Source organism: Colletotrichum paranaense, assembly GCF_030867605.1.
Source record: "Colletotrichum paranaense strain IMI 384185 chromosome Unknown Scaffold_6.1, whole genome shotgun sequence".
NCBI lineage: Eukaryota > Fungi > Ascomycota > Sordariomycetes > Glomerellales > Glomerellaceae > Colletotrichum > Colletotrichum paranaense.
In genome coordinates this window covers 2895162-2909004 of record NW_026848964.1, presented here as the reverse complement: position 1 = coordinate 2909004, position 13843 = coordinate 2895162, and the positions used below count along the sequence as shown (strand labels likewise).

Sequence of the window (13843 nt, the reverse complement as noted above, 5' to 3'; positions counted from 1 at the left end):
GTTTGTCCAACTGGCTTCGAGGCGGGCTCCGGATGTCGTTTTCGTGCTTGCCATCTACGAATTTTTCCTCCACGTTGGTCGATATTCCTCCATCCCATCAAGTCTACAACGAGAAATAGCCCAACAAGCAGACTGTGCGCAGGAAGCAGACAACATCACCCGGACGATGGGTAGACAGACTCATCTCTGCGTATGTCAAGGTGTTTCCTCCCCCCAAGACACGAAGAAAAAAACCGCAAACCCAGGGCAATCCACGCCAAACCCGACAAAACAAACGCAGCAAGCTAAAACACCGACCGGCGTCACCCGCCCAACCTCGCTGGCTCTACGACTCCTAGAGCAGGGCACCTTACTAAGGCCTTACCCTCACCCACGAATAGGCCGCCCGCGGGCTTTCGCAGCGCATCTATTTCCCGCTCGGTCGCACCCGCGGATACCCTTGGTCATGGGTCTGGCTTCTTCCCTTGGCTTCTTCTTCCTCCCACCTCCCGCAGAACCAGGATGGCCCCTGAGTCGTGCGCTGACAAAGGAAACGCTACAATTCTCCCATTGGGTCTTTTTCCCCCTGGGTGATTTCAGCATGGATACCGCCGATGGGTTGTATGCGGCTCTAATAGTATCTACCAGGGTGAGGGGACTTGTGACAGATGCTGCGACGTTCCGCTGGTCCCATGTTCGCCGGCAACACAATGGAACGTCTCACAACCACAACAACTCGGAACTGATCGCCATACGTCCATAGGCGGTCAATAGGCGGCTTTTTTTGCCCTTTGAGCTGCAGGTCCCACCTAATGCCTACTTGTTTTTTTTTATGCAGGAACCGCCACGCAGAGCCCACGTCTGGTCGATTTTTCGCTTGAGACGAAACAGGCAATTTTGATTTCCGGTCGTTTCTACGTGCACTAAAAAAAGGAACTCTCAAGGAAAGCATAACAGGCAGAAGTCGGAGCTATCAATAATCGCTGGGCAATGTTTGGGTAGATGGCAAAGAGGTATTTTTTTGAGATAGAGAAGAGCAAGAAAGAAAAAAAAGGTTCAGATACACAACCACTCGATACGCCGCCGCCGCTGACCGCCACAGCCAATAAGGAGAAATAAGCAGGCGATTTCCAACTATCAGTGAGAATTGTACACGCCGAATGCTAGTGATTTGTCTAGAACGAACACCCACACCACCTTTCCCAAAATGTTTGATATCATGGCGTAAAAATAAAAGACAAGGGGGTTTTGAGGCCCGTAAAAAGCGAAGGCAAGCCGAGACCCATTGTGTGTACGCGTGAGCCGTTTGTGTATAGTGAATCGATTACTCAGGTGAGTGAAGAGTAGCGGAAGGATCTCGACGAGGGATTAGGGCTGAGGCCGGGAATCGTAAATTTTTGAATGAGGCAAGGAGGAAAAGAAACAAATCGTGGCAACGTTCTCAATTTTGGGGGTTTGGTTGAATAAGCTCTTTTTTGGGTTTCCAGGATTACACACGCGGGAAGAGCAATCTACTGCTCGTCCTCCACATCGTCGGCCTGAGTCTCGACAAAGGTCATGGTGACGCCCTCACCGCTGACATTCAGGTTGACGGTGTCAATGGCGCCGCCGCTGACGCCTCGTGAGTTAAGCTCCTCAACTGCGCGCTTGACAACGTTGTTGTTGGTGGAGGGGACGACTTGGGAAACGGGGGCGGAAGGATCGCGGGCAACGAGCTTCTCAGGGGTCATCTCGACGCCTATTCCGTATTGATTAGCCGCGTGTGCCTCGATTGTTCCAAGACTTATTTGTTACTTACCAGCAGGAACGCCGGAGCGAACGTACATGGTGGTGACTTTGGCACGGCGGCGAGGGGGCTGCTGGGCCTCGTCGGAGCGGGCCTTGACCTTCTGCTGAGCAACAATAGCGCCGGCAGGACGGGGTTCGGCGGGGGTAGCGGGTGCGGCCTCCGCGGCGCCTCCGGTTCCAGGACGAGCTGCTGCTTGCTGGTTGTTGTCGACGATCATGCCGACACCAGAGCCCTCCTGGCCAGTGCCAAGCTGGACCTTGGGGCCCTTAGTGAGGGCAGCCTCGGCGTACTTCAGAGCGCGATCGAAACCGGAGAGATCACGCTTCTCGGCGGGACGGGCTTTGGTAAGCTGTACACGGGGAGCGATCTCCTTGCCCATTCCTTGGAGGGCTGCAATGGCTTGGGCCTAGTTGGAGAGGTAATATGTTAGCTGATATTGGTCTGATAGTACTAGCGTCCGTGTGTGTCCCGTACACACAGACATGAGCCGCCCGAAAGCTAGAAGATTCCACTAACCTCGTTGATCTGGTTGTCCGCGGACGAAGCAGTCACCGGCGTAGCACCTCCGACTGAAGCAGCGGCTTGCTGAGCAGGCTGCTGAGGGGCGGCCGGGGTAGCAGGTGCCGCGGGAGCGGCAGGGGCGGCGGCCGGAGCATTCGCAGCACCTTGAGCAGCATTAACTGCGGCGCCCTCCAGTACATTCATCAACTGGGAGACGTCGTTTCTACCGCCAAATGAAATTTCACCATCACCCACCACCAAGGCAGGTGAATAAGCGCCCAAGTTGATGTTCAAGGGCAGAGCGTTGAGCTGAGCGGCCAGGCCGGCAACGGCGAAGATGTAGCGGTTGACCATCTTGTCGATCTGTTCGGGTAGTCGGTATGTCTTGGTGTGATTCGGGTAGAACGGCTCTTGGAAGAGGCGAAGGGTGTGGTCTGCGAGACGGTGACACTAAGTAATAGGCGTAGAGTTGTATAATAAGGACACGACCAGCGGAAGAATTGAAGATAGCTTTTAAAAGTCTTGAAGAAGAGAGAGAAGAAAACCGAGAAGAGACAGGATACCAGTCGAGCACAGCTAAAGAAGAAATAGAAGGAAAGATCTGAAAAAAAGCACGAGAATTTAGCTTTCATATATTTCCCCACGAGCCAAGATGGATGAGTTGAGACTGGAGACTAGCCACATGCTTGAGACACAGCCGCCAAGATGCCAAGAGATAGAGTCCCGTCGAAAGCCTCAAGTCGGTCGTGGGCCCTCAGACATTAGCAGAGGGGGCTACCGTCTGGGGTAGGCTCTTGATCGAGTCGGTACGGAGGCGCAGGCAGGGGGGTGGTCGTCGTGGTCGAGGTGGGATTGCCCAGCTGGAAAGCTCCGAATAGCGCCAAGGGATGGCCGAGGGACGAGTAGGCTAGCGATGGTACATTGTAGACAATCCGCCCAGCGGGACTGGATATTGTTCAGCGTGAGGTCCAAGCAGTCAGCGACGCAGTCGAGGCATGAAACGCAGGTGACACCAGAGACAGGCAGCGAGCCAATTGGGCACGTCGGTTTGGGATATCCATCTGGGAGGCCAGCCGCGGTCGAGTGTGCAAGAGGAGGGCGATTCGAGACCAAGCTTGACGGAGAGACCTGACTAGGAGGTCTTGGCATCGTCGCCGTGCCTCTATGCGATGGCCGAGAGATGTCAGGTAGGATGCCAATTTTGGCCCAGAGATCCACGCTCTGATGTTGCCAGGGCATGGGAGGGCATGGGTGACCCCCCGGGACGCGTAGACAGATCCGACTCGACTCTCTGGCAGATGGTCAAGGGACGCAGTATTTGCAGAGTGGGTCAGTCGCTCATGAGACTTTGCCAAGCACTCCTGCGATGGTAGCTGGGACGTGCACCGCAACGATACTGCCCATTTCTCTGCGTCTCTCCGTTGATTTCTGCTTGGGTGGATGGGACGAAGGTGGCGGGTGAGCAGCAGCCTGGACGATACTCGGTGTTGGTGGATTTCGAAAGGAACAATTCAGAGGGCTCAGAATCCCGCGTAGCATCTAAGCATACCTTCATGGTTGTGCCAAGGGGCGGATTGTTCTCTTGGCACTTGGCGGGTCGCCGTATGGCCGGTGTCGTCTTCCGTCTGGTACCATCTTTACTACCTGCTGCCCCCCTCAGCAGGGCAGACTATCGAGCATCGATGCAACGGCCAAGAAGCACAAGAGATCTCCCCGGTATTGGCGTCGTCGGGTGCCGCGGCGGATGGAGTCTACAAGCCCGCCAAGTGGCCAAGGGCAATCAGCCACGTCCCGGCCGTGTAACCTCTTGGTCCGCGGCACGCCGCACAGGTGAGAGACGCATACTCAGGACGCAGAGCCGCTAAAGCTAAAGACTGAGGAAAGAGTGAATCGGGCTGTTTTCTCTAGCGAGTCGTGCACAGCGCTGTTCGGCCCGCCTTCTCTACCCAATTGCCGGGATGGTGTCCCTGGCGAATGTTTCCTCAACTCCAGGTTGCGGATGATGGAAAGACGTCTAGTGGTGGGCAGAGGGGCAAACGCATGACAGTCGTGCCCCGATGGTTTGCCAATTGTCAAGTGTCAGGAGGAGCCCCAAGAACCCCGTGGTGCGGTACAAAGCGAAAAAAAGGGTCCAACTGCATTCCGTGACAGAGTCTTGGGCCGGGTGGATGGATGGAGACTGGGATGCAATGTAGAGAGGACAGACGAGTTCGACCGAGCATGGGGAGTCTGAGGCCGATTGACTGTGAGTGCAGTGTGGTACCGTTGGAGTGTTCAGTGTCGAGTGCTGGATTTTCTGGTCTGGTGCGACACTCTCCCATACTTCTGCCCGTGTCTGAGACTTCGGAGTTGCGTGATAGTCGCCGTCGTAAGGATTCCGCTGATGGTGGTCGTCTGTACATTGTTGTTTGCTCGGGCTCCGTTTTGTAGCCAAAATTAGCATTGGAAGCCGGGGACATCAGACCAAGCCCCTATTTTCCCTAACCTTGAACGGGAAAGAGTCTGTTTTGCGGTTCTTGTGTAATGTGTACTCCGTATGGGCGGTTTGCGGCTTGCCCCGTGACACACCATGTTCGCGAGTGTTCAATGCAGACCGGTGGGTTGAAGCCTGCAGGATATGCCCAGTTCGAAGCGAACATGCACGTGCCTGACCCGCCTGGTTTCCGGCGAGAAGAAGGCAAACGAACCGGGGGAGAGCCTGAAGGCATTCAGATTCTGCAAAGCCAATGAGCCGGAAGTCGAATCGTTGTCGTTGCCCGTAATCAGAATTGCTGTCTGTGTGGCGCCTCATTGTGTGTATGGTATGACCGTTGCAAAGACTTTGTTGGGTGTGGAAGGAAAGAGTTCGCGCTTACCTCAAGGACAGGGCGAGGTTTCCAGGCTGCAAATAGAGACTCTGACAGGTTTTCTTCCTGCCTCGCCAAACGCCTAAGCTCTGCTGGCCGGCTCCTGCCTGTCACGTCTACCTGCATCGCTCACCTCAGGTTTCTCACCAAGCGCATCCCGTGCGTGCCCTTTTTGCTCTGTACCTTACATCAAATCTGCATCCAACCTACGAACGTACCTCACAGAAGCTAAGGTATGGAAGGTTCTAACATTCGGCTGGATTTCTCATCAGCCTGGAAAATTTGTGACATCCATTCATTCTTGATTCGATGCAGCTAATCTTTGACTTGGCATTAGGTTAACCAGCCGAAAGGCTACTGTGCGGCAGCTGTCGCCATCTTAGTGCGCCGTCTGTGATCAACTGTCATCTCCTTTCCGCCATGTGGTCCGGCTTCGAGTGTGGAGGGAAGGAAGAATAAAGCTTCGTCCGGAAGAGACGGCGCGGAATGGCTGGTCTTGGGAGTCTAAAGTCTTGGAAAGCAGCCTGTCAACCACTTGTGGCACGTCTTGGGCAGCGCGAGTCCTTCCGCATAAGCAACTCTCCAGCGGCCCCATTCCCAATGTTGCAGCTTCATTTTCTGGGGAGCAAGTCTCTCTTCGCCATTGGGTCCGCAAGCCGATGCTCAAAAGACAAGAGTTTACCAAGACCATCCATCGTCGCTCTTGGCTGCGTCCAAGTGTTGTCATTTCGTCCACCCTTTACGAACAGACTGACTCTAAATCTCTTGAGTCTGGGGGCCAAAACTCCGGGCAGCCTGGCCTAGATGGCAATGGCCGCCCATTCTGCACCGGAATTGTTTGTTTCGAGAATCGAGACCTGGTCAACACAAGCTTACTTGACTATTCCATCTTGGCTCTCGTCCAGAGTCGTAGTCTACCCCCTGAAGGCGTCCATGCACCCTACGATCCCATCCACCTGCAACGTTGGTCGTCGACAAATGTTGCCTCTTCCAAGTGCCGACAGAGGAAGAGGAGCCATGATGGCATGGGTTTGTCTCTCCAGCGAGAACGAACTCCCCCGTTCTACATGGACCCCAGGCCCGTTGGTCAGGAATCACAACGGCGGATGTTCCCAAGGGTTACACTCCTCGTCTTTGCCGATATTCGTCGCCCGCCCCGGTTGCGCAAGGCCCTACACACCAAAACACGCTTACCTCTTCAGACGGATGCACCGTCACTGCCTCAAGCTTTCTGTCATCCAAGCCCCTTGGACTCAAATCTCGGTGCTCACAGTCGGCCAAGCCGGTCAAACGGCACTAGAATGCAACTCGAGCGATTGTGACAGCACCGGCAGCCGCGGTGATCTCCTATGAGAGACCAGCAACAATTCCAGGCCGCGCACATTTGCCTCATTCGTCGCATATCCTCCAGACAATCCGAAAATAGCTCTCGCGGATGATCTGAGACGTTCGCGAACCTCGACCGCTATCTGAATGAACTCTTAGACGAACTGGTTTCTATCGGTGCTCCATTCATGCGTTCGGACTACCTAGGCCAGCCAGCAACTCGGAACCTATTGCGAACGTTGTGGCTGGCTTCTAAAAAAGGGACTCTTCTAAAGGGCCTTCTAAGCAGCATCAAATGTCATTGTCTCAGGAACTCGCCTGTACGATGTACGGGGTAATTACCGCAAGGTTTTTCCAAGATGGACATATTATCCGCCGCCCTCTGGATCTCTTTTTTGTTTGGTGGCTGGGCTGAGCGGATGGTCGAACCCAAGCTGTGCTGTGGGCTCCGTCCCCAAACGCACCCAAAACAGCGAAACATCGCGGGATATCTCCCTGGCACTTGCTCGTCGCTTATCGTACACGCCAAGGCCAACCCTCAGACGCGCCAGTTGGTCTAGCCGGTCTGGAAAACGCGGGAGGAAGGGGCGGACACCTTTTGATTGTCCTGGAGCCCTGGACCAATTCACCAATACAATGTCTTGACTCGTCTCCGCGTTTCCACCATCCACGAGCTGTCTCTGGTAGCGCTGCCGCAGGTATCCTATATCGTGGACGGAATATTACTACAGCCGGTCCAGACGCTGCTTCGGGGGGGGCTCTTGGCACCGCAAATTTCGCCTCAAACGTCTCTCATCGTCCGGACTAGTGTCCGTCCCCTTCCTCAACCAAGTTCTTACCTACACTCACCATGCAGTCACCGAGACTTCACTTGAAGATAATCAGGGGAAATTTCCCTCATGCATGCATTGCATTTACTGCATCTCAATTACTCGACAAGTTGCTGAAATCATCGGATCGCCGTGCCAAGAGGTCGACGGAAAAGGATGATTCGCCGATCCCAAATTGTGACTGGCCAGCGCCAAACTGTCGTGCGGCGTGCCGCGCTGATGGTGCAGTAGCCGCGTCTTAGAGTATGTCGCCTACGGAGTATCCGTACTGCGTACAGAATCCTGCTGCTGACAGGCATCAGTGCGAGCCAAACGTCAACTCATCACCGACGTAGTCGTTGGGGCATCTTCTCGCCTCTCTCTCTTCCTACCTTACCTTACCTTGCCCATCCATAGCTATAGCACCACCGGTCCATTTATCGTCTGACTCTTGTTCGACACCTCTTTGCCACTTTCGTTTTCTCGATCATGTCGGCGAAAAGCTTCGCTGAGTCGAACACGTTCTATCGGCCCGTTCACTCACGGCAGGCGGAATCTTGGAGGAGGCCTCTCGTCCTCGCTGTCGTTCTATTTGTGCTCTGGTCGTGGAAACTCAGTGAATGGTTCCATGGCAGCAATTTCATCCTTCATCCAGAACAAGGCCCCTTCCCAGTCTTCACCGATTGGGATGACATACCCACGAGCGAGAAGCTCCTCTGGGTGCGATGCGAGCTACCCGGCATGTTTCCCCTGGGCCGTGGCTACATGTGCGCCCGATTGACCGTGCCGATGGATTACCAACGGCCCTTGACTCAGTCTGCCGATAACCCCAAGGTCCATGTCGCTATGGTTCTCCTCCCCGCTCTCGGCCACGGCCTAGAGACGGGGCGTTTCTCCGAGTCCCCGCTTCTCCTCAACCCGGGCGGACCCGGCGGGCCAGGCACCACTTTCACCTTCCCGCCGTTCGGCCCCACTATCCAGGCCGCCGCCGGAGGCAGCGTCGACATCATCGGCTTCGATCCCCGCGGCATTGGCGCCACGACCCCACGGGCTGACTGCTTTGTCGACACCAAGCCCGGCGAGCAACCCTCAGCCGCGGCTAATAACCTTGCTTATATGCACAGACTGACCTGGCTGGCAATGGCTCACGACATCGGTCTGCCAAATGCCACGTCCGGCGCCTTGGACCAGCTTGCACAGCGTGCCAGGGCGTTGTCCAAGCTGTGCTCCCAGAAGGATGTCGAGGAGGGCGGATTCGAATACATGGCTACGCCTAATGTAGCGGCAGATATGAAAAGCATCATCGGCGCACACGATGCCTGGCTTGAGGACAACGGGTTCGACACCACGCCACTCAGTGCCGGCATGTTGTCACCCAGCGAAGCTGCTCCTCCTTCGACAAAGGGGAAACTAGTCTACTGGGGGTTCAGCTATGGCACATTCCTAGGACAAACCTTTGCGGCCATGTATCGTACGTGGCAGCCCAATGTCCTTCATGTAAGATAGTAAGGGCTGATCTTATTTGTGTTAAACAGCTGATGCGGTCGGGCGACTCATTCTGGATGGCGTCGTTGATGCCAAGGAGTACGATATACCTGTGAGTTCGTATCCGTGATATATCATCGTTGTCCAGGTCACTTGGATGCTAAAAAAAGTGTGTTAGACGTGGATCTCAGCCATGCGAGACGCCGATGCAGTCCTAGAAAGGTTCTTCTACTACTGCCACCTCGCCAGGGACGCATGTGCCCTGTACCGTCTAGGCGACGGCAGCTCAGCGCAAATCAAGAAACGATACGAGCAGACAATGGCCAAGCTCCGGGCTGATCCACTCATCGTCGTCTCCCGCGCGGGAAATATGCCCATCGTGCTACTGGAGGCCGACATACGGAAGCTGCTCTTCACCTCGCTATACTCTCCCACCAAGGTCTTTCCCTTATTGGCTGTTCTGCTGAACCGTCTGCATGTGGGCGATGACCTCTCCGATGTGGTGGTTGCGCCTGATTTCGGCTTCACCTGTGACGCGGATCTCAAGATGGTCATTTATCCCGAGGAGAGCCCCAAGGCGATTGGATGCAGTGACCGGAGGTACAAGGTGAGGGCAAATATGAAGCATGGGCCAGGAAGAACATCTGCTGACGGGCCTCTCTACCAGCGTAATGAGACTCTGGAGCAAGTCTTTGACAAGGTATCCAAGGTCACCTCTTTCGCTGACGTCGTAAGTCCCATCAGCCAGTCTTACCAAGAATTGTATATGATCAGCTGACTCCCTTCGGCCTCAAGTTCTTCCCTCTCATGATGCACTGCGAAGGCTGGGACATCCAAGCCAAATTCCCCTCCCCGGGCTGGGACGTGAACCTCGAATCCCCCGACCCCGTCAACACCTCGTTCCCGATCCTCTTTGTCGGAAACACCCACGACCCCGTCACGCCGCTAGCCCAGGCCGTCGCCGCGTCCCGGAAATTCGTCGGCGCCGGCGTCTTTGAGCTCGAGGCCGAGGGGCACTGCACCCTCGCCGCGACTTCGATCTGCGCGATCCAGAAGATGAGGGCGTATCTGCACAAGGGCATCGTGCCGCCGCCGGCTGCGGTTGCTGCTGACGGACGGATTGCCGGGTGGGATAAGTGCAAGGCCGACGAGCGGCCTTGGAAGCCTTTCCCGGCTGAGCTGGCGGCGGAAGAAGGAGGAGAAGGAGAGGGGGCACTGCACGCGGAGGACTTACATGTCTTACAGGGGTTGAAGGATGTGCATGCCGAGATTGTCGGCCGGTTGACGCCACCATTGAAGCTGCGTTTGCAGTAAGGGCATGTTCGAGGTCGCGCCTTCGCCGGACTTTGAGACCATGTTTTGCGAAAGATTGGCATTATCGTACGCGTTGGGCGCCTCGGGGACAATTCGGCTTCAGCTAGCATGTTGTCGCATTTTCTCGATGTCGCGATCGGAAGAAGACATGTGGGATTCTACTGGATGCGGTTTACCCTACATCGCAAGCTCGCCGGCGCGCGGCGAAGGTGATGTGAGCAAAGTGGGATGTGATGGTGTGTCTTCGTGATGCCCGATTTCTGCCCGATACTGTCTCACTCTCACGTGTATGAAGTGGAAGGTCATCCAGGACTGGAGAGACACCTCATATATCATTCCAGATCGTCACAGATGTGCCGATGACACCCATGTTAGACTTCCAAGGAAGGTTTGAGGCCATATAGTATAAAACTTTAATCAAGTTGGGCTATATGGTGTTGTGCGTGCCAGCATGTAAACATGCGAGAGGCGTTCCATGGCATGGGGGTCTTGCACAGGATGCTCTCATCAGCGCCAGCAGATATCTCGTACCAACAGGGGCATACAGCTTATGTGCCGCGTAGCCTTGAGATTCCTTAAGCCAGATGGAAATATCTGGACAATAGGGCTGGGTCGGAATATGTGCACCTCAGCACCCTCTCACTTGACAGAACATCAACGCTGTCCGACAGCCATGCCGCTTGACTGCCACGGGTGGATTCTGTCGGTGTCAAGGTGTAAACTTCCTCCTCTGTCCTCTGGGCCTTATGGGTCTCATTTGATTTTCCACATAGCATCAGCCCCGTAAGCGATATCAGAGTCCCCTTAATTCACGCATGGCCCCAGTGATTTTACGCCTGCGGTGTAACCTCGATGAAGGCGGTGATCTGCCGTCTGCAGGGTTTGACCATGTCATTTCGGGCCCTTGTTCGCCAGATCTGTTATTCCACTTGGAAGCGTATTCAGACCCCAGAAGTGTATTCAGACCCCCGAAGTGTATCCAGATCCATTGGTCTCAGGTCTAGATCTATTATCCATTTCGAAGCAATTCAGGTCGCTGGTGTTAGGCACGAACACCATTTGGCATGGGAGTTTATGTGTCTCCGCTGTACTGATGTGGTCCTGTGTGAGAGGAAGAAGGGGATGGGAATGTCGTTCGTTCGTTGCTATCTATCAATCGTATATTTCTGGTTCTCGTTAGCAGCTAGTAGTTTGAATATCTTATGTGGCATCTTCAGACTCTGGGAAGATCGAATCCTGGAGCGTGTCGCCGATGACCATGGCAGAACTGGTATATCAGATGTAGTCCACTCTGTTTGTCCTCTTGTGGTGCCCTCCCAACAGTAACCCTATCGTTAATGAATTAAGGAAGTGGGAGACGAGAGATGTGAATTAGAGAGAACAGAAGATGAGGAATTGAGAAGTCGAGATGGGAAAGAAGGACTACCTCTTCTCGGGTGAACGAATATCACTCTTGAGCATGTTTCCCGTAGGTGCATGCTTGCCCAGTCTTCAAAGCTACACATGCTTGACCTGCTACAGCCATTTTCTGCAAGCGCAGCTCGTTCCAGGCAGATTCTCCCGTGCTAACCAACAAAGGCAGAATAACAACAAACCTACCCCTCAGTCAAGGGCACGGCCACGGAGCGGTCTGCCCCTGCAATCCGAGACCTGAGGTCGAGATTCGAGATGCCCCGCGCCCCCGTCGCCGAACGGACTTACCCGCCGATGCGGTCGATGACCAACTGTAGCATCGATCATCAGGGGTTGAGAGAATCGCTGCACGGGGAAAAGCTGGGTAGGCGGGCCACGCCAGGCGCGCCTTAGCGTCCACGATCGACGAATCGTTCCATATCTCGGTGCCGCTTCTCCTTGTGTCTTCTGCACGGGTAATTCGATCGAGCGCATTCCCCAAATGCAACAGCCCGCGTGCCCATGGAATGGTATGGAGGGGTAAAGCCAGGGGCGCCAACGGCTGCATTGACCAGAAAGACACGCGGCGAGAAGCTATTGAAGGACAGTTCGTATGAGGGGCCTAACTTAGGACAATGAGCCGCGGCTTCGTTTGAGTCTCGGGTTCAGGCTAGAGTTGACAAGCACAAGGCGTAGCGAAGTTCAAGGGAGCTAGGACTGTCAACAAGCACTGACAACAAGCTTACACGAGGAACCCAGAATTGGGTCGCCAGCCCAACAAAAGCTTGACGACGTACAAGTAGCTCTAGAACGGCGGCGGGGCTTCAGGTTACTCCGAGGCTCATGTCCTGACGACGCTAGGCCCCGCTGATTGACATAACACGGCCTTACCTTATTGAGTGGAATGCGGACGGATATGTTGGAAGCAGTGTCTAAGAATGAGACGTGCCCAGCCGAGGGGCAGAAGAGGGGTAGCAATCGGGTTCCTCAAGGTCCGCTGTAATAGTGGCTTTAGTGCTTCAGAAGCAAAATGGACAGCGAGAGCGACTACCGATGTGATTTTGGCGATGTCGTTGCTGTGACGTAGTTTCCGTGGGATGTTTTCGGATTCGGGAAGTCGGACAATGGAGACACGGTATAAGCAAACCGGGAGGAGGCAAACGTCGCGACGAGGGGCACGAGATCAAAAGCTGGTGTACGTAGGCGAAGATCTGAACGAGAGTGGATACGATGTGCAACGCGGCCCAGCGAAAATTCCGCATGTTGTCGTGCACGAATTCTGTCAACCGAATTGATGGCGAGGTAAGACGGTACGAGCAGATGCGCCTGATACTCTCCCGTGAGAAAGTACTTGCTCTGTTGGGAAACGCATCGGTCTTTTCCTCGCATCGTATTCGTCCGTCCAAGGGTAAAGCTGGGCCATGCCGCAATTGTGGCATCAGCATCACATGAGACGCAGCGTGGAGAATCCCCCATGCTGCAGGACAATCAGCCGCCTTTGACCGGAGAAGAACGTCCGAGCATAAAGCTGAGAGTGACAGAATGTACCAATAATAAGGTATGGAGCAGGAGGCAAGACTTACGCAGTAAATGGAAGGGAAGGAGACGGGCCTTCTTCCGCATCGTGTTGTGATTGTTCCCAGTGGCTCGTTCATCGGGGATCTCGATGACATACAGGCGTGCTTGCTGTGGAGGGGCGAATCGGGAAACAGTCAACTGTTTCGTAGGTTGCGGGAATTCGCCGGGCTGCGCAAGTGCAAATTGAAACCCGCATCTTGCCGCATCCAGACGACCGACTCCATACTCCAGAAGGCAGAGGGGCAGACGCGGACTCTGGGGGTTGGCAGCTGCGATGTTGTCTGGATTCTCGAACGCTTTGGGTGGTCCAGAACGGTCCTTGGATGGCTTGCTGGGCCCAAAGCACAAAGCTACCTGGCGGTGTCGTCACTTCGCATGGAGCTCTATTGTAACGCAGCGAATCAGCAACACGGTGGTTGGCGCTGTCCAGTAGGCTCATTGATCTGTGCTCACCCGGTGAAGCTGAGTTCGAGTGGTTGATGCTTGTTCATAGCTCTCCCGTCCCGTCGAATCTGCTTTTACTGCTTGCCCTCTTTGCGCTCATCGTGTGATCCACTGTGGCTGCGAGCCTGCTTGGCTTCCGTGGGTGAGACCGGGAGAGTGTGGATGTGTTTTCCAATAATGGGAGATGATGGGAGATGATGTCCCGGAGAGGGTGGGGAAAGTAGACAGCATGATCGAGATTTGCAAAAATGCCATCCTCTCTGAAGACAGGACGTGTAGCCTGGTTGGCTGGCCACTGCTCGCAATCGACAAACTGACGTATTTCGGTGGCCAGCATTACGCGACCGACGCGAGAATGGACATGTCTTCTTTGCATGTGG

The 13843-nt window shown here is 54.8% G+C and overlaps 6 protein-coding genes across 6 annotated transcripts; 4 read left to right on the top strand and 2 right to left on the bottom strand.

Annotated features, from left to right (window-relative positions):
• Nucleotides 1-64: 64 nt before the first annotated feature.
• CPAR01_08634 (uncharacterized protein) lies at nucleotides 65-742 on the top strand (the record flags this gene model as incomplete). The annotated part of the gene is made up of 1 exon (XM_060492902.1): nucleotides 65-742. A coding segment is annotated over one exon (678 nt), but the record flags the coding sequence as incomplete, so codon positions are not given.
• Nucleotides 743-1490: 748 nt separating this feature from the next.
• On the bottom strand, nucleotides 1491-3418 carry CPAR01_08633 (uncharacterized protein; the record flags this gene model as incomplete). Its single annotated transcript, XM_060492901.1, has 4 exons — nucleotides 1491-1717; nucleotides 1778-2174; nucleotides 2285-2719; nucleotides 3080-3418. 4 exons carry the CDS (start codon nucleotides 3416-3418, stop codon nucleotides 1491-1493), a joined length of 1398 nt encoding a protein of 465 aa, XP_060349271.1.
• Nucleotides 3419-3822: 404 nt separating this feature from the next.
• Nucleotides 3823-4134, top strand: CPAR01_08632 (uncharacterized protein; the record flags this gene model as incomplete). The annotated part of the gene is made up of 1 exon (XM_060492900.1): nucleotides 3823-4134. One exon carries the CDS (start codon nucleotides 3823-3825, stop codon nucleotides 4132-4134), a length of 312 nt encoding a protein of 103 aa, XP_060349270.1.
• A 1640-nt stretch (nucleotides 4135-5774) lies between these two features.
• Nucleotides 5775-6437, top strand: CPAR01_08631 (uncharacterized protein; the record flags this gene model as incomplete). The annotated part of the gene is made up of 1 exon (XM_060492899.1): nucleotides 5775-6437. The coding sequence occupies one exon, from the start codon at nucleotides 5775-5777 to the stop codon at nucleotides 6435-6437; it is 663 nt and encodes a 220-aa protein (XP_060349269.1).
• A 1302-nt stretch (nucleotides 6438-7739) lies between these two features.
• On the top strand, nucleotides 7740-10049 carry CPAR01_08630 (uncharacterized protein; the record flags this gene model as incomplete). The annotated part of the gene is made up of 4 exons (XM_060492898.1): nucleotides 7740-8721; nucleotides 8786-8847; nucleotides 8914-9465; nucleotides 9510-10049. The coding sequence occupies 4 exons, from the start codon at nucleotides 7740-7742 to the stop codon at nucleotides 10047-10049; spliced, it is 2136 nt and encodes a 711-aa protein (XP_060349268.1).
• Nucleotides 10050-12488: 2439 nt separating this feature from the next.
• CPAR01_08629 (uncharacterized protein) lies at nucleotides 12489-13510 on the bottom strand (the record flags this gene model as incomplete). Its single annotated transcript, XM_060492897.1, has 3 exons — nucleotides 12489-12823; nucleotides 13025-13350; nucleotides 13473-13510. The coding sequence occupies 3 exons, from the start codon at nucleotides 13508-13510 to the stop codon at nucleotides 12489-12491; spliced, it is 699 nt and encodes a 232-aa protein (XP_060349267.1).
• Nucleotides 13511-13843: the final 333 nt, after the last annotated feature.